At 39.9% G+C, this 25,527-nt stretch overlaps 1 protein-coding gene across 7 annotated transcripts; it reads left to right on the top strand.

The window, feature by feature from the left end:
* Positions 1-227: 227 nt before the first annotated feature.
* Positions 228-25,030, top strand: PRDM4 (PR/SET domain 4). Of its 7 annotated transcripts, none has more exons than XR_002779041.1 (15): positions 372-504; positions 643-902; positions 3,961-4,094; positions 5,665-5,850; positions 7,173-7,967; positions 11,751-11,900; positions 12,882-13,021; positions 13,970-14,055; positions 14,645-14,772; positions 15,410-15,724; positions 16,953-17,037; positions 20,677-21,238; positions 22,329-22,534; positions 23,030-23,166; positions 23,669-24,430. XR_002779041.1 is itself a non-coding variant. In XM_011387121.2 (12 exons), exons 2-12 carry the CDS (start codon positions 892-894, stop codon positions 20,990-20,992), a joined length of 2,430 nt encoding a protein of 809 aa, XP_011385423.1. In that variant the 5' UTR covers positions 228-340; positions 643-891. The 7 variants fall into 7 exon arrangements, 4 of the variants coding, with proteins under 4 accessions (XP_011385423.1, XP_011385434.1, XP_011385416.1 ...); XR_002779040.1 differs by lacking the exon at positions 372-504 and having other exon boundaries at positions 892-902; positions 16,869-17,037; positions 23,669-23,775; positions 24,069-24,430; XR_002779039.1 differs by lacking the exon at positions 372-504 and having other exon boundaries at positions 892-902; positions 16,869-17,037; positions 23,669-25,030.
* The last annotated feature ends 497 nt before the right edge of the window (positions 25,031-25,527 follow it).

Genomic DNA, 25,527 nt, shown 5'->3' with positions numbered 1-25,527 from the left:
CCCGGCTTCCCTAGTAGGCGAACGCCGGGAAGACTGAAACCCTGAGCCCGGGGTTATTTAAGGGACGCAGAACCTATGCCCAGCGTGCACGACAGTCCTGGTTGCTTAGCAACTAGATCGATTGCTCGGCGCTCCACTCGATCCGGTCAGGCTGAGACGCGGTGCGCCCCGCTCAGACCCGGGTCCCCGTGGTGCGCACGCGCAGAAGGGGGTCGGCTGGGGGAGGGGCGAGCCGGAGCGCGGACGCAGTTTGCGGGCCGCGGCGGGGAGGGGCGCACGCACGAGAGTAGGAGTGGCGGGCGCCGAGAGTGGCTGAAGAGCCGGAAACGCGCCTCGGAGGGTGCGGCCCTGAGGAGACTGCGGGTTGGGCCGGGCGGGAAACGTGAGGCGGGCGGGCCCCGGGGCGCGGGGGTCGAGCCGGCGGGGAGGGCTCCGAGGCGAGCTCTGCCCGGATGAGGAACAAAGCTGTGGGGCAGGCGCGTGCGCCCCCCGCGCGGCCGACAGGTGGGCTGCGCGCGGGCCCGGCCGCAGCGGCGCTAGGGGCGACCTGCGGGCCCCATGCCGGCGGGGGGCCGAGTCGGCGAGGGGACGGGGACTTCATCCTCCCCGTGTTTTGGTGACCGCCCTTGTCCTTCCCCCCAGGTTGGGCAGCACCACCCCCCCGAAGCCTCTGGAGGAAAAGCCCGGGGTGTCCCTCGGCATGTCCCACCTCGCGGCGGGGTGCGCGGCCGTCGGCCTTCGGAAGAAGTTGGGCGGCCCCGGGCGGCCCCGGAGACGAGTGGTGCAGCGGTTGTAAGCAAGATGCGGTAGCACGTGACCCCGGAACGGAAACCCTGATGCTGGTTCCCCGCCACCCCTGTGCTCTTTTTTCTGACACTTGGCTCCAAGCAGATGCATCACAGGTAAGTAGTGAGGCTGGTTTAGCGCTGGTGACGACGTCTTTGGAAGACGTCTGGCACACGAGAGTTCAGAGTGCTTTTGATTACTGCTACTGGGAAGGTTACAGGTGCGACTTGCAAATGGATTTGTGTCCTACAGTGAACAAGAATTCCAGAAACTAGTGTTATGTTGAATATACTCTCATTCTATCTAATTTACTACAGATGTGAATAGTTACAAATAGCCATACATCGATCGTTGGCTCGTTGACACTTTTATCATGTGCCTTTGAGTTATTTGAGCGTTTAATAGTATATTTATCTGAGTTCCAAAGTGTATCTTTTAGCTCATCACCATGGATCACCTTGCATTTTGCTGATTTGTCTGGCTCTATGTTAATGTGGAGAAATTAAGTTCTTAATTCTACAAGCTTCATGCTAATGTTTAAAGTTTGGTATTTTATGCTACCATGCCAGGGTAGTACAGAAATAGTTATATTTGGCTGGTCTTTTAGGGTGCTTTCATAGGCTCTGTGTTTAGGATACAGAAGATAAAACGATTCGTTAAAATTATTGAAACTGCCTAATGCATTTTGCAAAGTGACTGCATTTCATTTAGCTTCTTGTATGTCATTCTAAGTGAAGTTATAAGAGCAACTGGTACATGGTTCATACATATATCAGTTAGAGACACACACATTAGCTGTAGAAGTATGAAGAAAATGATTTTATGAGGAATGAGTAGGGATGGTATCTTGCTTCTGGCCTTTCTCCCAAGATTACGTCCTATAATCCCATATGAGAAAGGTAGATAGGATAGAATTGCACTTTAGAAGAGAGTCTTATAAGGGTCATACCATAAATTCCCTTCCTCTGCTTTCTCTCTGTGGGATACTAGTTACCTTTGGTTTATGGCTGCTGAAGTCATCACATTTTGGTGACAACAGCAGAAATCTGCTGAGCCTCTCACATCAAACTCTGGTTTGAACTGGTTTGAGAAGGCCTAGAAGTCAACCTAGAAACACCATTTTGATTTTTATCTCAAGATTAGTACATAGATTATTAATATTCAGGAATTTTCAGAATGGGATTTGAAGGTACAGATTTTTAATTGTACTTTAAAAAATTATTGTAACCAATTTGTTGTAGGTCCTTACTGCTCCAGTGAGTTTTGACTAAAAATTCTGTTTATAGTATAAAAAGTTACAGGAAAAATGTTTTAAAAACAAGCTCAAGCCCAGAAACTTTCAAAATTAAGGTAGCTATGGTTTCTTTAGGCTATAGGATTTTTTTTTCGCATTCTTTTATAGCGTAATTATTGTTATAAAGGTGCTGTCCTACATCTGATGTACCTCATTTGTCATGTGCTTCTAGTTATCTTTATAGTAAGGATAAGCTTGCACTGCTCCATCTAGTCTTCATTTCAGAATACCTGCTCTATACAAGATACTATACTCAGTTGGCCTTGTATACTTTAATGTCTGGGAGCTTAGTTTCTTGAAATACCTGTCCAGGGACAAGGTTGAAGCCTGTGGGTATAGAATAATCCAGGAACAGGTCTATGTGGGACTTTAAGCATACCCCGCTATATAAATACACAGATCCTACTGTATTGGAACTGTGTGAAAGGCAAAATGGTTTTTTGCTTGTAATTGTTTTTTTCTAATTGTAGTTAAGAGCTTATGTTAAAATCAAGTAGACCTGAATTTAAATCCCACATCTGCCACTCAACTAGTTATGTAATCTTGGATTAAGTTTCTTAGGGTCTCTGAGTCTGTTTCCTGATTTCCAAAATAGAATCACAAATAGTACCTACTTCGCAGTAGTTATAAAGATTAAGTGAGATAATTACATGTAAATCACTTGGTTCTGTGCCTAACACATATAGTAAGGGAGTAATAAGTGTTAGGTATTATATTAGGTTGATTGGTAGCTGATATTGCCATTGGCCAGAATTAAAAGCCTATTTAGATTTGCTTTTATGGCTCAAGCATTTGATTCCCCTTTCGAACCCCTCCCATGTATAGGCACACACAGAAGAACATGCATTACTGTGATCCTATAAGCATTGGAGGTCATTTGTGGCCTTAGATAGCCTATTGGCTAGCTTCTTGAAATTATAATGTTTATAATATGGGCAGTCTGTAAATTCTGTTATAGAAGCTAATACTTATTGATAATCTCCAATAATGTCTTGTTTAAATCAGTATTACTCTTATTCTAATGACATTCCTAATGCCGATGCAAGATGGATTGCACAGGGAAGGCGATTCTCAAATCCTTCGGCCTGCCAAAAATGGACTGTAGATGAAAAAAAAGTTGGTATATTGAAAAACTTTTTGGCAATATTTTGCAGCATGCTCTGTGCTCTTCCACTTAATTACTCTGTGATCTGGGCAATATGACATGACCTTTATGAGCCTGTTTCTTTATCTACCTCATTTTGAAGAATTGGTGGGAAATATGAAGTAATTTTTTAAAATATCTGCAAAACTTACATAATCTCAGTATGTGGAGGATATTATTAAGATAATTAATTATTAAGATTTTGATACAGAATTTCAGTAAAATGAGAAAATGTCCTTCACACCACTGATAATCTAATTCAGACCCAGTATCACTTTCACTCCTAGTAAAAAGAATTAGCAAATATTCTTTGAGCAGATTAAAACAAACTGCCTATAAAAGTCCTGGTTTTATAAATAATAAGCCAGTTGGAGAAAGCAAATATTTTGAAAGAAAAAACTTGGGTGATGTAAAAAAACAAACTCATTGCCAGTGTCCTCTAAGGATTGCGAACTTTGCTTTAGGTGGTGTGCATAGAGTTTGGAACAAGGCATGCCTGAGTTAAATCCTATTTCTGCTATATGATATTGACTGAGTTAGTTACCATCTCTGAATCCCAGTTTCCTTATCAGTAGAAAGAATATGACACTAGCTGTCTCAGAGCTGTGAGCATAAAAATGAAATAATAGTCGGTTGAGTCCTATTTGCCCACCCCCATTGTTTTAGTTTCTTTACTACTTTAAATGGAGTCACTGCGTAATTCTTTGCATAACTAGTCATGTGTGCTCTTTCTTAGGATGAATGAAATGAACTTGAGTCCAGTGGGGATGGAGCAGCTGACTTCATCCTCTGTGAGCAATGCCTTGCCAGTCTCAGGGAGTCACCTGGGGTTGGCTGCCTCGCCCACTCACAATGCTATTCCCACCCCAGGTGAGTGGTAAGGGAAAGCAACTGAATTTCTACACTTACTCCATTATCAGTTCTAACAGGAGATGAGACAGAGTCAGCATCCCTTTAAGAGTGGAAGAGAGAAGCCAGGCAGATCTGTGTGGTGGTTCCACTTGTGGTAGCACAATGGAAGAAAACATTTTTGCAGAGTACTGGAGTTCTAGTGGATAGGAATAACGGTTCTTTCTGATAGTCCTCTGCTTCAGTTGATATCCTTTTGTCTAGAGCTGTAATTGCCTTGGCATTTTATCTAAGATTATCCATTCATCTGGTTCCCACTCTGGGCACTCTGTCCCTGGGTTAATAGAGAAGAATCAAAGTTACTCTAGTAATTATCCCTAGAAAGCATGAGAAGTTGAGCTTTATTTTCTACTACATCTGAAACTGGCAATAACTGCAAATGTGTCGGGCCTAGGCACCAGAGACGGAGCTCCAAGTGGAACTCCCCATGAGCTTCAGTACTTGGAGAGAATGACCATATAGGAGAAGCTCATTTTCTCCCATCACTATACTTTTAAAACTTTTTTTTATCTGCCTAGTTTAATTTTCTTTTTCTATTGAAATGGAAAAGGAACAAGTAAGCTCTTGATTCTTAGAATGGCAAGCAAGCTAGTGATCTCTAAGAGTCTATGGCATTGTAATTTATTGGACCTTCTTTATAAAAATAGAAGTTAATGTTTAAAATTATTTAAATCTACAAGTTGTTTAAATATTTCTCCTGCTTTGTTAGTAAAATGCAGCAATTAAATAAGTTTCATCTAAACTAGGGTCTTTTTATATTCCTTTAAGTATCCATAAAATTTTTTTTTTAATTTATTAGTTGTTAATCCATTTAATTATCTTAGGCATTCCTGTTAGTGAACACTCTTGTTAAAGAGGAAAAGCCTATTAAAAAATACTGCCACTGGAAAAAATAATGCAAATCAGCACTGCCTAAGTTGGTGAGAATTCATTATGATACTTAGGCACAATAAGAATTGCTTCAACACCTTGCAGATAGATATTATCCAGGGTAGATGTAATCATGCAGAACAGCATATATGCAAAAGACTGTGTGAAAGAATATATACAGTTTTACATCTACCTTGAGATTATTTTTCAAGTAGAATCATATCTATGAATTTTTAAATGGGAAACATTCTCACTGTGTAAGATGGAAAATAAAAAATGAAAAAAATGTAAAAAAAAAAATCTATGATATCACTACTCAGAAACCACTCCTGCGAACTCTGGTACGTTTCTTCCTGTTCTTTTTATCTCTGTAATTTGTTTTCTTACATCGTATTTAAACTAGGTTTTTAATTATAATTAAATATTTGGTACTTAAGAGAAGTAAAGACAACTAGAGGATCAGTTTGGCATTTTAAAACCAACTCGAAAACTAACTTTAGGACTTGTTTGTGGGTTTCTGCATAACACTGCCTATCTGGGATGTAAAAGGCTACTAGGTGAGAGTTTTGCCCATGTGCAAAAAGCTTTCTAAGAGTCTAGCCAGTGATTATAGAGAGATTTTTAAGTACATATTTTAATTGAGAAAAACATTTTTTTGTAGGCCTGCCAGTGGCAATTCCAAACCTGGGTCCTTCCCTGAGCTCTCTGCCTTCTGCTTTGTCTCTGATGCTCCCAATGGGTATTGGGGATCGAGGGGTGATGTGTGGGTTACCCGAAAGAAACTATACCTTACCTCCACCACCTTACCCCCACCTGGAGAGCAGTTACTTCAGAACCATTCTACCTGGTAAGTATTATAGTTTTGTGGGAAGTGAGAAGAAAGAATAGGGCCAACACTTAACCTTAGTGCTTGAAGACTTGAACGCTTTTTTTGTTGTTTTTCACTATTAGATATTAATATCTAGATGGGAAAAAAATCTATACTTACATACTTTTCCTCTTAGAATGTACAAATAACACATTTTTGATGTAGCAGTTTGACTAAGCTTAATTTCCTAATGGCACAGAAGCAGTTTTTCTCCTTCTCCATATCCTTGGTTCAGTTTTTATAATTCTCTATTTGAAATTCCTGCCAACCACATATCTTGCTACAGTGTCATTGTTTATTATAAATTAAAGTTTTTGTATTTTTTCTGTTACAAAAGTATTATATACTCATTTGAGAAAATTTAGCGAATAGAGAAACCACTCATAGTCTCATCATTCATATTTTTGGTGCAATTCCTTCCTGTCTTTTATTTTGGTATGTAGATTTTACCGTTTTTCATAATTAAGACTATACTTTTTATACAGTTGTCTCCTTTTTTCGCTTAACAATTTTCTCTACTTTTACATAGTTATTTTGCCCAACTACTACATGGTTTTCATAATTATCCCTTTTAATGATGCATTATATTCTACCGAATGGATATTCCATGGTTTATTATATCAGTTTTTATTGTTGGACAGTTTAGTTTTCTCATTTTTTATATTACCATTACATGCGTGTCTTTGTGTAGCATATTTACAAAGTACATTTAGGGAAGATTACCATAAGTAGACTTTCTTGTGCAAGAGGGTATGAATGTTTTTGAGGTACCTAATATGTATACTTTTCAAAAATGTTTTAGTGATTTACACTCCTACTGGCAGCACAGTACCATTTCACTGTATCCTTCTTTCCAAGCAGAAGTGTTCAGATGTTTTTTGCTGTTTTAATAAAGCAGGCACAATTGTGACTTGTTTTGAACAGAACCTAGTATGTTATGACAGTTAAATTATATTTAATTAAATTTAATTTTTCACATGGAAGATATCTTTAAATTGTTTTGCCTTTAACTTTTGCAGAGAAATTTCAGCATATTAGGACTCAGGAATTCCAGCTGTGTATATGTTAAAGGCGGCATTTAAATGATTAATTTCCAGTGACTTGAACATAGTTTTTTACAGTTTCTAGGTTTCACAGGAAAAACCGAATTATGGCATATGTATGTTGTTACTTATAAAGTATATATATTGATTAAACCACAAGATTAGGAGATTATTTTAAGGAAAATAGCTTCTAGCATTTGGAATTGTTTATATTTAACAATGTACTGAAAAGTCTCTATTATCTTTTCCTTTTCTCAGGCATTTTATCTTACTTAGCTGACAGACCACCTCCTCAGTACATCCACCCCAACTCTATAAATGTTGACAATAATACGGCATTATCTATTACCAATAACCCTTCAGCACTAGATCCCTACCAGTCCAATGGAAATGTTGGATTAGAACCAGGCATTGTGTCAATAGACTCTCGCTCTGTGAACACACATGGCGCCCAAAGTCTTCATCCCAGTGATGGCCATGAGGTGGCCTTGGACACAACAATTACTATGGAGAACGTCTCTAGGGTTACCAGCCCCATCTCTACAGATGGAATGGCAGAAGAGCTTACGATGGACGGTGTTACAGGCGAGCATTCTCAAATCCCGAACGGCTCCAGAAGTCATGAACCTCTGTCTGTGGATTCTGTGAGCAACAATCTTGCAGCAGACACTGTAGGACATGGTGGTGTGATACCCATTCATGGGAATGGCCTGGAGCTCCCTGTGGTCATGGAGACAGACCACATTTCAAGTCGGGTCAGCGGGATGTCTGACAGTGCCCTCAGTGACTCCATCCACACCGTGGCCATGAGCACCAACTCTGTAAGCGTGGCACTCTCTACCTCACACAACCTCGCCTCCCTAGAATCTGTTTCCCTCCATGAAGTTGGCCTAAGCCTAGAACCTGTGGCTGTCTCCTCCATCACCCAGGAGGTTGCTATGGGGACAGGTCATGTAGATGTATCTTCAGACAGTCTTTCTTTTGTACCACCTTCACTGCAAATGGAAGACTCCAATTCAAACAAGGAAAATATGGCAACCTTGTTTACAATTTGTGAGTGTGCTTAGCTTTTTCTTTTGGAAATACTGCTGGAAAGGGCCATTATCCCTATAGGCTTAGTTACTGAGGCAGGTGTTAAGGGAGTATAGGAAGTAACTCTGCTTTGGAGTTTTTTTCCCTTTGTAGTGTCCCTTTTATTAATATTGTGACTTTGCCTCCAGTGAGCCAGATGATCTACAGACATTTCATTGGTTCTTACAGCATCCTCCTGAAATAAGGAAACGTAGTCATTTCTGTATTTAACAGATAAGCTTAGCCCAAAATACATAAGATAGTTCCCAAAGTTTCACAAATAGAGAATTAATTATAGTAATAAACTTCAATAAGGTGTTATGTGAGACATGCTTTGTGTTTTTTCAACGTAAGACAAATTTATTAGATCATGTGCTTTTTTTCATCCTCATGGAGAAATGTAGATGGATACAAATATAATTTTGGTTTTCCTCAGAATGCATATAAATTACTATTAGTTAAGCATGTAAGAGTTTTTTTTTAATGGGGCAACAGTACAAAAAGTATAAACACAATTTGTTGGTGTCACTGCATGTTTCATTCGTGCAGGAAACACGAATGAGAGTGCTTTTATGTCGGCCTTTGTACTAGATGCTGGGGAGAAAACAGTTTACAAGAGACAGCATGTGCCTTTAAGAACCTTATAGTCTGATGGGAAACATAGGCAAGTAAACTATTGCAATACGGTATGATAAATACGAAGATGAGATGAAGTGCAAAGAGCTAAAGGAGTGAGAAGAGCATCTGAGCAGGGCTTGGAAGGTGCAGGGAAGACTTACCAGGGGAGATAACGTACATGTTAGCACTGACCTGACGGACAAAGATGTTGGCAGTTGAGAGAATCACGAAGAACCGTCCTAGTCAGGAGTTGGCCCCCGCCTTAGGTGCTTAGAACCAAAAGAATCGAGTGGTTCAGAATTACTGAAACAAAAGATGCGGATGAGGAGAGGGATACGCGATGAAAGAGAAATAGGGGCCAGAACACAAGGGTTTTAAGGAGTAGGGGATAGAGTGGGGGTTCTGCCGTAATGTGAGGATAACTAGTTTGTTAGAGGCAAGTAGACAGGTAAGGACGATGATGCCATAATTTAAGTGAAAGGTGAAGATTTTCCAACCTAATGTAGAGATAACAAGGAGGAGGAAAAGTGGAGGATACTTATGAGAACTCAGTAGAGCTTGCTGAGTGGTTGAAGTTGGGCGAGTGGAGGGTTAAAGAGGAAACCCTGGTTTTTGGCAGGGGATACTGGGTGGGTAGTGGTGGCATTCCTCAGGATAATCAATGCTGGAGGAGGAATAGATTATATTTTTGAGGCGTGATGGCAAGTCCAGTTTTAAACATGTTGATTTTAGTGTTTGTAAGATACTCAGTAGAGATGTCTAATGAGAAGTTGAATCTGGAGCTGAGATCTGTCTGGAAATATTTAGGGATCCTCAGCGTTAAGGTGTTAATCATAGCCATGGAAGTGGGGTGAAGTCATCTCATAAGGGTTCGAAGTGACAAGAGGGCTGGGGATGTTAAGATAGAGCAGCAGAGGAAGAACTTTTAAAATAGACTGAACAGGAGGGTCAGGAAAGTGGTTCTGCAGAAGCCAAGCAGAGGGGAGGCCTTGCAAGTCTCCAGTTAATAATTTTTAAATATTTTAATTTGGCAATGTAATATAGGCTCATTAATTTAGCAGAAGATTAATCCTTTTTAAAGTGGGTAAGCAGAACCTTTTCTAATCATGTTTCTTAAAAATGACATAATTCTGAAACATTTTATAGTGTACATTTTAGCAGTTTTTAGTATATTGACAAGGTTATGCAACCATTACCACTAATTCCAAAACATTTTTATCACCCCATAAAGAAACCCCATTAGCAGTCACTCGTCGTTCCTTCCACCTCCCCCTCCATGCTCAGGCAACCACTCGTCTACTTTCCATCTCTATGGATTTGCCTCTTCTGGACATTTTATTTAAGTGGAATCATACTATATGTGGCTTTTTGTGTCTGGCTGGCTGCTTTCCCTTAGCATAATGTCATGGCTCATCCATATTGTGGCATGCATCAGTGTTTCACTCCTTTTTATGACTAATATTCCATTGTATGGATATACCACATATTAGTCATCCATTTATCGTTTATGGACATTTGAGTAGTTTCTCCCTATTATGAATAATGCTATGAACATTCATGTACAAATTTTTTATGAACATATGTTTTAAATTCTCTTGGCTCTATATCTAGAGGGAAATTGCTCTATGTTTAACTTTCTGAAGAATTGCCAGACTGCTTTTCAAAGTGGCTGCGCCATTTTACATTTCCAACATTAGTGTGAGAGTTCCAGTTTCTCCACATCTTTATTGCACTTATTTTCTCTCTGTTTTATTATAGCCATCCTAGTAGGTGTGAAGTGGCATCTCATTGTGGTTTTGACTTACATTTCCTTAATGAACAATGATGTCTTTGGCCAGTTGTATGTCTTTGGAGAAATCTCTAAGCTTTTTTTGCTGCATGAAATGTGAATCTCCTTTCGTTGGAGATGATTCCCCTTGTTAAGAATCAGTTCTTATCAATGGTAAGGTCTCTGTTCTGATAGTCAAAGAATTTTTAAGTAGTAATTGAAGTAATATGTTATTACTGTTTTGGCTAAATATACCAACATCGATATCTTATGCTACTTAAGTAGAAATTTCTAATGGATTGCTTAGGGAAAAAAGACATTTAGATGGCTGTAGTTTCTAAGGTTTACATATTCCACCTATTTTGTGAACAAATTTGGGAAATTTGAACTCAATCATTAACTAATGGAGTCATGAAAACTATTTACAGAGAGAAAGAAAAGAGATTGGAGCAAAAGGATTTACTGAGAAGGACATGAGCTTGTAATAGTGAAGTTATAGTAAACCTAGAGAACATTGTGAAGGAAGCACCTTCTCTGACAGTGCAGAAAGACTATATGAACAAGGAAATGAAGTATTTTAAGCACATATGTCTGCAAGAATATATTTTATCTGCTGTCCCAAAGAGCAGGTTGTAAATTTTTTTTTTGGTCTTAATCTGTTATCAAAATCTGGCTGAATAGTTTGTTTATAGTGAGTTAAAAGAGACCAGTGGTACAGCTGGCTTGGACTCCGTGGTCCTGTAATGTCATCTCTGTTTTGGCTTTGCATGACTACCAGCATTTCAACTTAGCTTTCCCTTTCAGTTTGGTAGAATTGGAATCCAGTTTTGGACTTTAGAACATTATATCTAAAGGTATTACTTTTCTACTTAATGTAAGGAACAATGTACATTTGGCTCTCCATCTCCATGGGTTCTGGATCCACAGATTCAAACAACTGCAGATTGAATATAGTCAAAAAAATTTTTCCAGAAAGTTGATTCCTAAACAACATAGTAAAACAACTATTTACGTAGCATTTGTATGGTATTAGGTGTTGTAAGTAACCTAGAGATGATTAAAAGTATACGAGAGGATGTCTATGGACGACTACTTGATTCATGAAGTGATATAGTGTAATTTTTTTATCAGTCTTTCTCTTATGCACTGAATAGGAAACTTGTCCTGTTGGATCAAAAGGAAAAAATCTGATCTTGCTGAAGAGAAATATAAGTGGATATATGTTTCAGTGTAAGAAAGTAGTTTTTTGATTAGAATATTTCTCCTAGAATCTTATTACTGGCTACATTTTAGTAATTAGCGTTTTACTAAAAAGGAAGGTGGTGATTCAGCCTGCTTGAACTAAACCCATTTCTGTTTCTCAAATTTTCCATCTGCAGGGTGCACACTCTGTGACCGAGCCTATCCTTCAGACTGCCCTGATCACGGACCAGTGACTTTTGTTCCTGACACTCCGATAGAGAGTAGAGCGAGGCTTTCTCTCCCAAAGCAGCTTATTCTCCGCCAGTCCATTGTGGGAGCAGAAGTTGGTGAGAACCGTGGAACCCCATCAAGTCTCTTCTTTGTAGGATAGAGTTGTAAAGTAGATGTGTGTAAAATTTACTGACTTAACTTGGTTCATCTAAAAGTCAATTCGTGGCCTAAGATATATTCTTTTGGGGAATATTTGTCTCGTCCAGTGGTGATAAGAATAAATCAAGTTGAAAACTTTATCGGGGAAAGTTACCCTTTCTTAGAGTCAGAATTGAATAGAGGAGAATCCTGACCTGAGTCTTTGAAGACTTGACTTTTATTCTCAGCAGTATCATCCATTAACAATTACTATGACAAAACACTCCTTGAAACTTAAATTCTTTTTTGGAAACATGGAAAGTTCCCCCACTGATAACCATTTATCACAGAAGATATTTAGAGTGAATGTTAATAAATTGTCTAATACTCCCTAGGGAAGATGAATAAGGAAGGTAGATGGCCAGAGCATGCCTACCCATATTTGAGTTGAACGTGGTTTCTTAAGTACTATACCATTTCTTTGAACATTTGAATCAAAGTTCATTATTCTTTCAGTTATAGCTTGGACATGATGTCAATGAAAGCATTAAACAGCTTAGATAATATGGAGCAGTGCTTAAAGCATAAATGATTTTAGAAGTTTGATTTATTTTGTAGTAATTGCTTTATATTTTTACAATGGAATAATGTTCTTCAGTCCTTTTTGTGTATTAACTCCAAAATAACATATTTGGAGGGATATGGTTTGGTCTTTGTGTATAAAAATGGGTTCAGGAATTTCTGATACCACTTCTTACTCTGCATATTTCTTTTGAGCTCCATTTAATCTGTTCATTACATTTTCCATATTTACAGGATATATCCATAAAACTTAGCTACCTCTCTAGCATGCTGGAATATTGGTGGTTCTTAGGTTCACTGAAAATAAAATTCCTTATATGAGTGAAGCTACTCTCTCTTTTATATCCTCTGAGATGTTTACATCATTGATTGTGTAGTTGGTGTCCTTCCACTGACAGGTGTATGGACTGGAGAAACCATTCCTGTGCGGACTTGCTTTGGGCCTCTAATTGGCCAGCAGAGTCACTCCATGGAAGTAGCAGAATGGACAGACAAGGCAGTTAACCACATTTGGAAGGTCAGTGTTTACAAAACTTTTGTGTGACTTTTGGATATTTTTATTACATTGAGGTAGTTAAAAGTGACATAAAGGTGAAAATTAGTCACAACTCATACAGTGCAGTTCACTTGTCAGTCATTTATTTATATTACATTCTTTCTGTTCTTGGTAGCTGAGTTATATAACATAGCAAAATACCAGCTATTGAATATATAGAGGATAAACTGTTTCAGTCTCCATTTTGTTAGATAATCGAATGATTCACCTTTTTGATTACATGTGGCAGTTGGGGCAGTAGGCTTTGTTTATATCATGAAAGTCTTATAATCAACTAAAACATTCCTCAGATATTAAGCATAGGAAACAATTCTGCAATTAGAAGCTAAGATTATTTCTCTAGTTTTCTAATGGGAGGGGCTAAAAACACAAGGTTTTGACATAAGCAACTTATCCTGCAACTTGTTTATATAGAATCTTAGTAAGTTGGGAATGGTGCTTTCAAAATCAAAGTGAAGGGAAAGTAGATCTTATGATAATTGGAAAGGTAAGATGCCCCTGTCACTAGAGACTTTCATTTTGGTATCCGAAAGGGAACACAGAAAATGCTAGGTCCACTGACATTAATGTTCATTCAGTCATTCAGTGCCATCATATAGTGGGTGATGAAAACAAGTAGACTGTTCTTTTGTTTTTTTTCCAGTCAAGCCAAAATGTGAATAATCAAGAACAATAATCAAGAATAATGTCATTCTATACACTGAACACTAACTGTAGGTCTCTGGTGGTCTTTATTGGATTGCTGGAAATGGGGGACTGGTGAAATGACAAACATGAGAACACAACCGTGTACTTTCACACTGACAAGGAATGCTGGTACTTACTGCAAAGTAAAAGATTCCTGCTAGCCTGAATTTAGTGCACTTTGCATAAGCTGATTTGACATGTATGTTTGCCTTCTTTTGACAGATATACCACAATGGTGTCCTTGAATTCTGCATCATTACAACTGATGAAAATGAATGTAATTGGATGATGTTTGTGCGCAAAGCCAGGTAAGAATAGTCTTAGGTGAAAGAAATTGTTATGATTCAGATGTTTTTAATAAGCTTTGCATGAAATAGGGAAGAGCTGAAGAATACAGATTACACTGATATCTGCACATAAGGCCTAAGACCTTTCACTTTCACTTCAGTAGTTGTTGACTAATGGTAATTACAAATAAAAACACAAGAAACTCCTTATTTAATTAATAGTTTATTCAACTTACCAATGCAGTAAGGTATGATACCATTACCATTGAATTTGCAAGTGGTACCTTCTCTTTATATTGGCTCTTAGTTGTTAATTCTTGTTCAGCCATCTCTGTCTTTGTCATGTTGTTTTTTTAAGACTTGATTTTATTTACTTTTCTTGCTTCCAGTAACAGACTCTAGAGTTTCTTACCGTAAAGGGCAATACACTGATGTGCTGAAGTAAGATTGTGTTTCTATACACATCCCTCATAGTAGATAGGATAGGGAATTAGAAAAATGACCCAGAGAAATCGTTAGGTCTAAGTTTTCATATAGGATTTTGACGTATGATGTGTTTAGTAAATATTTCAAAATTAATACGTTTGATTTATTAAACGTGATAACTTAGGAACCGGGAAGAGCAGAATTTGGTGGCTTATCCCCATGATGGAAAAATTTATTTCTGCACCTCACAAGATATTCCTCCTGAAAACGAACTGCTTTTTTATTATAGCCGGGATTATGCGCAGCAGATTGGTGAGTCGATGTGAGGCTTGTTTGTCATGGATCTAGCATAGCAGAAATACCTGGGACCAGAAGTAAAGTTTTGGGAATGATTTAAATGTCAGCTGAAACAAATCACATACTTTGATATATAAAAGCAAGATATTACCTCTATGTTCATAGTGTTAAAATCTGTGAGGTTTTTCACAAGCCGAGTGTTATTGACCAGGCAGTATTTATATGGAATGAACTTTTATGTTAGGACTTTGAGTTGGGGAATTTGAAGTTCCTGAGACTGCTTTTGAGCCATTACCATTGCAATTTAAGTTCATAAAGGACAGCAAAGCTCCTCGAATTGATTTATCCTTTGTAGGCTTTTTCTTTGCACTATGTCATGATGACAAGTGATGTTTAAGGGTTTTTGTGTGCTCAGAATCTTAATCTCAGGAAATATGCCTTATAGTCTGGTATTTACTAAGTGCTGCTTATGTGCCTGGCACACTGTTTGAGATGCCTGGGAATAGAGCCTTAAACAGGACATTTTAGTCTTATAGGTAGTGGGCAAGGTGGAAATTTTGGTAAAAGAGAGAATTTTAAGAAACAGGTATTAATATCAAAAACAAGCTTTAAAATTTAAGTATTGGGAGACATTGAGTAATTTTTTTTTAAGGAGTTCCTGAACACCCAGATGTGCACCTCTGTAACTGTGGCAAGGAGTGCAGCTCCTATACAGAGTTCAAAGCCCACCTGACCAGCCACATCCATAACCACCTTCCTAGCCAGGGGCACAGCAGCAGCCACGGGTCAAGCCACAGCAAAGAAAGGAAGTGGAAGTGCTCCATGTGCCCCCAGGCGTTTATCTCTCCTTCCAAACTTCACGTCCATTTCATGGGTCACATGGGCATGAAGCCCCACAAATGTGATTTTTGTAGTAAAGCTTTTAGCGATCCCAGCAACCTGCGGACCCACCTTAAAATACATACAGGTAAGTTATATTGGACCATCAAAATAGAATTTTGCAACCATTAGAAATTGTGATAGCAAAGCTTTGCCGCAAAATAGTCTTCAGGGAGAGTTAAGAAATTAGAGAACGGATCCAGCTGGTTGTCAGCAGGACTTCATGGACGGTAAGTCTTGGTGGGATAACTGCTTCCTCAGAGAGTAGCTTCTAGTTGCTAAATTTAAGATGCTCCACTTTCCAGGTACCCCCACCATGGTGTGAAAGTGACTGGGAAAATGCAGTTAATAATTAAGAGTTTGATCCATTTGTTCGGACTTGAAGCAGAGGGAATTCTCTGGAAATAGCCTGAGCCTCTCATTAGAGCTCACTCTTGGTCACCAACCGGAGCCAATTTCTTTTGACTATTGCTCAATAAACATGGCCAAAAATTTGCTTTTTGAGTTTCCATTTTTTTAATTCCATGCAAACCAAACCCTTTCTTTTGGCACTTATTTTTTTTCATATATACTACAAAATAACTGATGAAGTTTTAGTTTTTGTGGCTTGATCATTTGTTCTCTTTACTTTGAAGGTAAAATTCTTCCTCATCCTTTTGCATTAAGACTGAGTAGTCACAACAGAGACTGTATGGCCCTCAAAGCTTAAAATACTGACTGGCCTTTAAGAAAAGATTTGCCAGCCTCTGACTTAGTGTAATCTTATTTCCGCATTCTTAGAAGAATTTTATTTCATTCTTGGTTTATGAGGTCATATTATATGTTTTAAAAAAGAGAAAACTATAAAATATAGGTTGTAAAAATATGTTTGCCTATAGACAAGAACTAAAATTCGTGAGTTTTTTTTTAAATCTAATTGAGTTCGGTTGGGTTCTAGAATTATAAGTGATTGTTTTTTCAGATTTTATACTGTGCCTGCTATAAACTCACACACACTATTTTTTCCAGGTAAGCAGTCTTAGAAGGTTAGATTTATTAGCTTCACTAGCTTTAGTTGTAGAATATAAATTCAGTGGCTCTGAGTGGTTCTAGGTAGACAGCCCTAGAAAGTGAAGTTTCAGCTACGAGTCAGTTGTTTTTCTTGCCTCTGCCGCACACCTGTACGTGTGCCTGTTCATCTTGAGAGTGCCAGTGGTTGCCTTATTCACAGTGCGGTAATTTATAATGTGCAGGTCAGAAGAACTACCGTTGTACTTTGTGTGACAAGTCTTTTACCCAGAAGGCTCACCTGGAGTCCCACATGGTCATCCACACAGGCGAGAAGAATCTCAAGTGTGATTACTGTGACAAGTTGTTCATGCGGAGGCAGGACCTCAAGCAGCATGTGCTCATCCACACACAGTAAGTTACCCCGCAGCCAGAATGTCCCTCGGTGGTGCACTCAAGGGCTTGTAGGTGCTGACTCATCTGTCTCCTGCCTCGGCACCCTGGTAGGTGCTTCCCTGATTCCGCATGGCCAAGTAAAGGTCAGAAAACAGGTTTTGGTTTTATCCCGGAAGATTTCTCTCGTTTGTTTTCTTTTTCTTATTTTTCATTTCTCTCTGGGTTTACTTTTATTCATATTTTCAAAACAAAATCTCATTTAACAAATATTTCTTAAGTACCTTCTTGGTGTCCAGCATTGTGCAAAGTGGCGAAAATATGGAGATGAAAGACACCTCTACAGAACTTGTCTGTAAAGCACTCAGAGTCCAGTAAGAGAAACAGAACAGTGGACAAATTACCACTCTGTGGTGCAGTTGTCAGAACAAGCATTGGATCCTGAAAGGCCGTAGAAGAGGGTTCCCTAACTCAGCCTGCGGGTGTCCTCGGAAAGCTTCCTGGTGTTAAAGAAGATAAATTAGAATTATTCAGGGAGGCAAAGAAGGGTGAGGGTTGGGAATAGTATTCTAGATGGAGGGAATGGCACATTTAGAAACATAGATGCCAAAGGGACTATGGAATGCAAGCGGTTCTTTGTAGTTCGAGCATAGTGTGCATGCGAGAGCGATGGAGAGCCAAGTCACGAAGAGCCTTTTACCCACCTAAAAACTAAATTTCAGGAAATCATGGGGCGCCGCTAAGGATTTTTTTCCTCCCCATGTTCTGGGCACTGTTGTGTGCTTACTGTGGGGGTGCATGCACGCATGTTTTAATTATGGTAAAAAACACATAACATAGAATTTATCATCTTCAAGTATATATAGTTCATTAATGTTAAGTATATTCACATTGTGGAAGCATTGAAAGATTTTAAAGAAAAGAATGTCATGGCGAGATGTCCATTTTAAAATGCTTACCCTGGCAGCGGGACCGGTTGATTGAAGGAGAAGTCCAAATATTGGGAGACCCATTAGGAATTTATTGCATGAATCCAAGTGTAATTAAATACCTAGCCTGTGTTAGCCACAGTGGTGGTAGAAGAGAACAGGTTTTGTGGCCCTGAGCTTTTAGCAGGTGTCAGAAGAGGGAGAAACATTAGCTTTTTGTTATGGAGGTAGTCTAGAAATCCATCTTCAATGAAATTTTATATTCTTATTGTAAGGTTTAGATAAATACTTTGATATGAGCTCTTTTGTCTTATTTCGTAATCACAATGCAGTGTGAAACACTGAAACATCTAAAGGAGTCTGGATCTACATTCTTAACTCCCAAAACGACCTTTTAAAACAAAAGTCTTATTACGTAGTTTCACTATTACTGTGAAATTAGACACACTAATTATCAAATACTATGTAGAATTGTACTCTGTTAGAGCCGAAAGAGATCTCTGGGATCATTTAGTCTTGCTGCTTATATTAATCAACTCGAGCTGCCATAATAAAACACCATAGATTTGGTGACAAACAACAGAAATTTATTTTTCTACACTTTTAGAGGCTTGAAGTCCAAAGTCAGGGTACCAGCGTGGTTGGGTTTTGATCCTGGCTTGCAGATGGCTGCCTTGTTGTATCCTCATGTGGTGGAGAGAGTGAGTGAGCTCAGGTCTCTCTTCCTAAGGACACTAATCCCATCATGGGAGTCCCACCCTCATGATCTCATCTAAACCTAATTACTTTCCATCTGCAAATACTGTCACATTGCAAGTTAGGGCAACATGAACACTTGAGGGAAGGGGACAGCATTCATCCCATAACACTGTGAATGTAAGGAATGGGGCAGTAACTGGCTTTGCCTTTTTCTAAGAAAGAGGAACTTGAGAGCAAGAACAGTGACACTTAGGTCATTTCCTTAGTCCCATGGCTTTCGATACCATCTTTATGATTTATATCTCCAGCTTGTCTATCTAAACAGTCAGCATCTCTGAGTTTTGGTTGTCCACCAAGCAGCTCAAACCTGATATATCCAAAAGTCAGCTCTTAATGCCCCTGCAAACTTAATTTTCCCTCAGCGTTCACCAGATCAGTAAATTTTATCCCAGTGGCCCAAGCAAAGCACCTTCAAGTCTTCCTTAATTCATTCTTCAGTTCTTTCCTTTATTAACTCTTACCTAGTCCAGACCACCAGCATCTTTTGTATGGACCACTTCATTAGTTGCCAGCTGACCTTCCTGCCTCTGCTCTCCTCATTCACTCCCCAGCACAGGTACACAGGTACGCACACAACCCTCTATTCTGTCCCCGGTGGCCACAGCAGTCTGTTGAAGATGTAAGTCAGACTGTGCCCACCTCCACTCATAATTCTCCAGGGGGCTCCCGTCATGCTTGGGTTAAAGGTCTTTACTGCAGCCTAGAAGTCCCTTCATGATGTGGCTACCTTTCCCATTTCGTCTTTTATACTTTTCTCCTCATATTCTGCTCCAGCCACACGGGCCCTCTCCTTGCTGCTATGACAGCTTAGTGAACACACTCCAGTCTCAGGGCTTCTGCCTAGGAACTTCCCCTAGATATCTTCCTGTCTTTCTCCCTCACTTCATTACTATCTGGTATCATGCTATATATTTTTATTTATGATATAACGCCTCTACCAGAGTGTAAGCTCCATGAAGGTAGGGACTTAGTTTTCCACATCCTGTAGCTCCACAGAACCCTCCAGTGCCATCTCCTGCTGGGAGCAGGTGGTAGAAATGCTGGCGGCCAGGCTTCAGAACTCCCCACCGCACCTTACCACTGCCCCAATGATTTTAGCCCCCTTTTATCTGTTTCACGTATTGGGCTTTCATTTCGTTAAGACATAAGGTTCAGCTGCTCAAAGAGACTTTAAGAGTGCCTGGTGTATATGATCTCTGAGATTCTTTTCGGCTCTAAAATGTCTAGGCCAGGGTTACTTAAATGTTGATGCTACTGACATTTTGTGCTGGATAATTTCTGTTGCAAAGGCTATTGTTAACAGCAAAGGGAGGTACAATTACAGACTGGCCAACTGGCGAACATTTTCAAATTTGTGTCTTCCACTTGTTGGTGAGAAAGTAGGCAATAAAACCTTTTGAATAGCTGTTGATGGACATATATATTTATATAATCACATTGGAAAACAGTTTGGCATTATCTAGTAGAACTGAAGATGTGCATAGTCTCTGAGCCAGCTGCCCTAGAGAAATCCCTGCATATGCAAACCAACATATAAGTATAGAAATGTCGATAGCAGTCTTACCTGTGAGGATTAAAAAAAAGACTAGAAACCACCAAAATGTCCATTAATAATAGACAAATCCAGTACCATACATAAGTTGTGCATTTGTTAGTACTGTACAGCAAGCAGTGTAAGGGAACAAAGTACTGATACAGCAACTTGAATGAATTTCACAAATATTGAGTGAAAGAAGCAAAACACAAAAAAAAGATACAGTGTAACTTCACTTACAGAGAATTCCATAACAAGCATAATCAGTCTGTGCTGTTTAAACTGTACAAATGTTTTATGACTCATCTCTGTTATGTCTCTTAAAAAAAGCCTGATTCTAAATGAGTAGAACTTCTCTGACAAAGGTTGTGAAGAATAAGCATGTACCCGTTATCATTTGTAACCCAAATCAAATGTTTTTTCTTGTGTTCCTCTTAGAGAACGCCAGATCAAGTGTCCCAAATGTGATAAGCTGTTTTTAAGAACAAATCATTTAAAGAAGCATCTCAATTCACATGAAGGAAAACGGGATTATGTCTGCGAAAAATGTACAAAGGCTTATTTAACCAAATATCATCTTACGCGTCACCTGAAAACCTGCAAAGGGCCCACCTCCAGTTCGTCAGCACAAGAGGAGGAGGAAGAGGAGGATGACTCAGAGGAGGAAGAACTAGCAGACTCTGTGGGGACAGAAGACTGTCGGATGAACAGTGCTGTGTATTCAGCAGATGAGTCTCTTTCTGCACATAAGTAAGAAGTCAGCTGTTTTGGACGGAAAATGCAAAAGGGAAAAACACATAACCAATTATCCACTACAATGGTTTTTATATAAAATGGTTTCCGATTTCCTTCCAGCCAACAGTCAAAACAGACTGAATGGGAATGGATAAAGCACTTTTAGAGGAGTATCCTGATGAAAACACTTTAAAACAGATTGAGAAAAGAGAGCATGTGTCCTGTTTTTAAGTGATGTGTGGGGAGGAAAGTGTCAACTTTTGAGGTCTGTTCTTTATTTACATGATAATCTGCGTGTTGCATTTATGCCTGAGTCAAAGCTGCCCTGTGCCCAAACAAATCAGATTTATTTTAAATTCTTCCATTATTCCTTTAAACTTGGTCCCTGCATCACAGTCATCCTGATTGTGATGGTGGTCCTGGTGTTTTATGCACTGTTGTGACTTATACTCATCCCCGAATGGGTTGGAATACAGCAGTGTAAGCCCCTTTGGCTGCAGCTAACAAGTTTAAAGTACCACCTGCCTTAATCTGTACTTGGGAGTTTAGGTTAGATCTTGCTTCCCAAAATTTCAGCAGGTGTCTAGAGGGCAAGTGAAAAAGGAGCAGCCAGGCAGCAGGCAACGATGGAAAGACAAGGACAGATGCCCAGGCCACTGCCCGAGAAACTAGTTTTGGTGGAAGCCAGGGTGAGGCAGTTGGTGGTTCTTCCTTAGAGATCTTTGTAGGTTTAGACATATTTGTCTCCAGTAAAGCTTCCAGCCCCCAGACAAAGGGAATCTGGAGGTGTAGAGCCGAATAATGCCTGCTGGATTTTCTCCTGACAAGCACATGTGGACTCAGCTGGCAAAGTGGTACCTCAGCCTGTGGAAGGAAGGAGAGAGTGATCCTTTATATCTGACTTACCCTGTGAAAGGGATCAAGACATCAGTAAAATGTTACCAACTCAATGACAGATGACTCCAAATCCATTTGCATGGTTGGGCCTTCCTCGTCTGTGGTGAAGGACCTCACTGGTTAAGCATGGTGGTCGCCAAAGGATCCTGGAAGGCAGAAAGCTTAATGGTCACTACATGGGTGTGTTTTCAGGGACCCAGCTTAGTTAATTCATCCATCCATGTGATCTCTCACCTGGTCCCTCACAGGCATGTCCTGCTTTCAGCAAGAAGCGGACGCATCCTTAGGTTAACGGTTGATAGAACATGCCCTCCTGTGCTAAGGCACAACTTCTGGGTGGGAGTAGCAAGGGCTGGTGGGAAGGTTTTGCTGCTAATGTATTTATGGAATGAATGTATTTCATTCAAATCTATATTCCTCTAGGAAGGATTAAAATAAAAACTTTTTTAAAAATACAGGATTCTTCTTACAGTCTCATTTTGTGGAAGGAGAGGAATGAGTCTTGAGGGAAAAATCGGATACAACTGGAAGGTTTTTAAAGTTAGAAGTGGAGAGAGCTGCTTATGTGTTATAGCTTTGAGGTCACATTCAAATGTGCGCCTGCATAACATCGCTTAGACAAACTGCTTCCTGAGCGTCCCGCTCATCTGCCCTCTTCCCTAAGGTAGTGCCTTTCCTCTGCTGCCTTCTTTGCGAACAGTGGCCGGTGTTGAGGGAGGAGGTGAGGTGGTGGTGGATTGGGGTAGCTGCTGCCACTGGGTCATAAAGCCTCCATCAGGTCAGGTCAGCTGTGGTGGGGCTGGTGCAGCTCCAAGCTCAGCCTTTTGCCAAAGGCATCCTGGTGGCAGGCCACCCCTGTTCCCAGGATGCCATTGGTGCTGGACCTGCAAGCTGCCTTTCTCTATTTCAATAGCTCATGTTGGGTTAAATTCCTTTATTTCCCACCACTGGTTGATAGTTAAGCCTAATGTCAAAACAACAACAAAAACAGGAAGCCTGGAAAACAGTTTTAAGTGAGAATGTAGCTGTTATTGCTTATTTACTGCGATCTCTTCCATTTTTTACCTTAAATGGCATATTCTGAGTCCTCATAAGTTGAATAAATTAGTAACTGCTCCTTTGACAAGATTTTACTTTGAGCCTTCTCTGCTTATTGCAGGTGGTCGGTCTCATCTGTTGCTGCTGTTGGGATCAGTCTGTTGTTGGGTAAAGCGTCACGTTGAGAAGCAGGATATTTTGAATATAAGCTCTGGAGCCCTGCTGAAGGTTCTCCAGTCTGGGCTTTGCTGCGTGATGGTTTGTAACCTTAGCCAAGTTATGTAACCTGTCTGTGTCTCTCTTTACTTAACTGTAAATAGAGAACAATAAGAGTTCTCATTTCATAATACTGTTTGATGTTAATATGTGTAAGGGACCACCACTGTGCTCGACGTATGTAGATGACATTAGCCAGTGTTCTTCAGTTTTAGATTACCACAGATTCTTATTCTAAAAAAAATAGCTGTAGGTGGTTCAAGAAGCCCTAAATTTTAATAATATAAGTAACACTGGGCATGATTTGAATTTTCAAGGCCAAAGCCTAGAAACTAGTCTGTCATGTTTTATATGTCAGTGTATGACTGTATGCTTGGTGTTTCTTCCTGAAAAGACAAGTTGCTCATAACCTTGCATGTGGCTGAGCTGAGGTCTTCAGCATATCAAAGGGAAAAGACGTGACAGGGACTAGTCTTCTTCAGCCTTTTCAGCCTGTTGACTTGTATACACACTTCTTAATAAACGTTCCTTTACCATCTTGCAGATCATAAACATGCTAGAAGCTGTCAGCCCCTCAATCAAGTATGTCAACTTCCAGTATCTGATCACCAAACTACACCTTAGATTCACTCAAAAACGACATATCTTCAGGTACACAAGTGGTTATTTGTTATGGGCTGGATTGTGTCTCCCTAAATCCATATATTGAAGTTCTCACCCCCAGGTGACCGCATTTGGAGCCTAATGTCAAAACAAACAACAACAAAAAAAGAGGAAGCCTGGAAAACAGTTTTAAGTGAGAATGTAGCTATTGCTTATTTACTGCTCTCTCTTCCATTTTTTACCTTAGACTTAAATGGCATATTCTGAGTCCTCATAAGTTGAGTAAATTAGTAATGCTCCTTTGACAAGATTTTACTTTGAACCTTCTCTGCCTATTGCAGGTGGTAGGTCTCATCTGTTGCCTCTGTTGCTTTTTCTTCAAAGAAGTGGTTAAGTTAAAATGAGTCCCTTAGGGCATGCCTTATTTCAACATGACTGGTGTCCTTACAAGAGGAAATGTGGACACAGTCACACACAGCAGGAAGACCAGGTGAAGGCATGGAGAAGATGGCCACCTGTAAGCCAAGGAGAGAGGCCTCAAAAGAAACAATTCTGACACTTAATCTTAGACTTCTGGTCTCCAGAATTGTGAGAAAATTGATTTCTCTTGTTTAAGGGAGTCGATCTGTGGCACTTTGTTGTGGCAGCCTGGCAAACGAAACAGTGTCCAACCAATATACCATCTTTATGACGATTGCTTGTAGAGGAGCAGCTTCCGGAATAGTGATTACAGTTAGCCTCGGTTTTAGAAGTCATCGTGAGCAACGTAAACGGCAGTAACAATTTGTAGCAGATTTCTGTACTACTGGAAGGGACAGAATTAGTCCTCAACTAATTTTGCTCCTTCGTTTCCTTCCACACGCACACTTGAGAGTCATGAAGCCCCCAAGCCTGTGTAGTTCTCAGACAAGGACGACTTTCCTCTCAAAAACCACGTGAGTGCCGGTACGGTTTAAGGCATTGCAGGGTAACAGAAACTGTTCGGACTCTGCCCCGGCCCTCTGGAAGCAGAACCTTGCAAAGCTGGCTGGCCATCTGGATCACCTGAGGAGTGGAGAAATGTCAGGTGTCCAGGGTGGCCCCAGGTGACCCTGAAGCAGTCCACGGGAGTCACATTGGAGACCACGCAAGGTGCAGATGCAGACACCTATACCCAATGCAAATCAACCATGGCAGGTGTTACAGGTACAAGTATCAAAATCTGGGAGCAGGAGAGAAAAAGTCACACTAAGAGAAGACAAAAGTTGGTAAGAAGCCTGGATCTGTTACATGGTAAAAAAAAAGCTGAGGCAACACGTTTGAATTACAGGACTAAAGATTTTAGAATACCTAGTCTAACCAAATCAATAGTTGCTCTTTGATTATTTTATTTTTAATCACAAAGTGTTTACTTGTGGTAGGCATTGTTCTAAATGTTTTATCAACACATTTAATCTGCACAGACCTGTGATTGTCCCTAGTTTACATAAGAGACAGGTGTAGATAAGTTGTTGGCACACAGTTAACATACGCAGCTAGAAGTGGCAATCTGTGCTTAGCCCCGCAAGCTTTATTGATTCTTCAGTAGTGGCCTAGTTAAAATTGGGATCTCACCATGGCATAGATCCAGGGTACAAGTCTTGAAAGGAAATCACAGAAAATTTAAACTCTTCCACTTAGACAAAGCATATTCATATGCATGGATTAGGGAGCACAAAGGAAGCGCCTATCTGTTCCTGCCCCCACCCCCCATCCCCTCTTTTTTTTTAATGAAGCACAGGCTGGAGATAGGCCTTGGGATAGGGTGAACATCAAGATCCA

Source organism: Pteropus vampyrus, unplaced genomic scaffold (genome assembly GCF_000151845.1).
Source record: "Pteropus vampyrus isolate Shadow unplaced genomic scaffold, Pvam_2.0 Scaffold16, whole genome shotgun sequence".
Taxonomy (NCBI): domain Eukaryota; kingdom Metazoa; phylum Chordata; class Mammalia; order Chiroptera; family Pteropodidae; genus Pteropus; species Pteropus vampyrus.
This window is presented reverse-complemented; position numbering and strand designations above follow the sequence as displayed.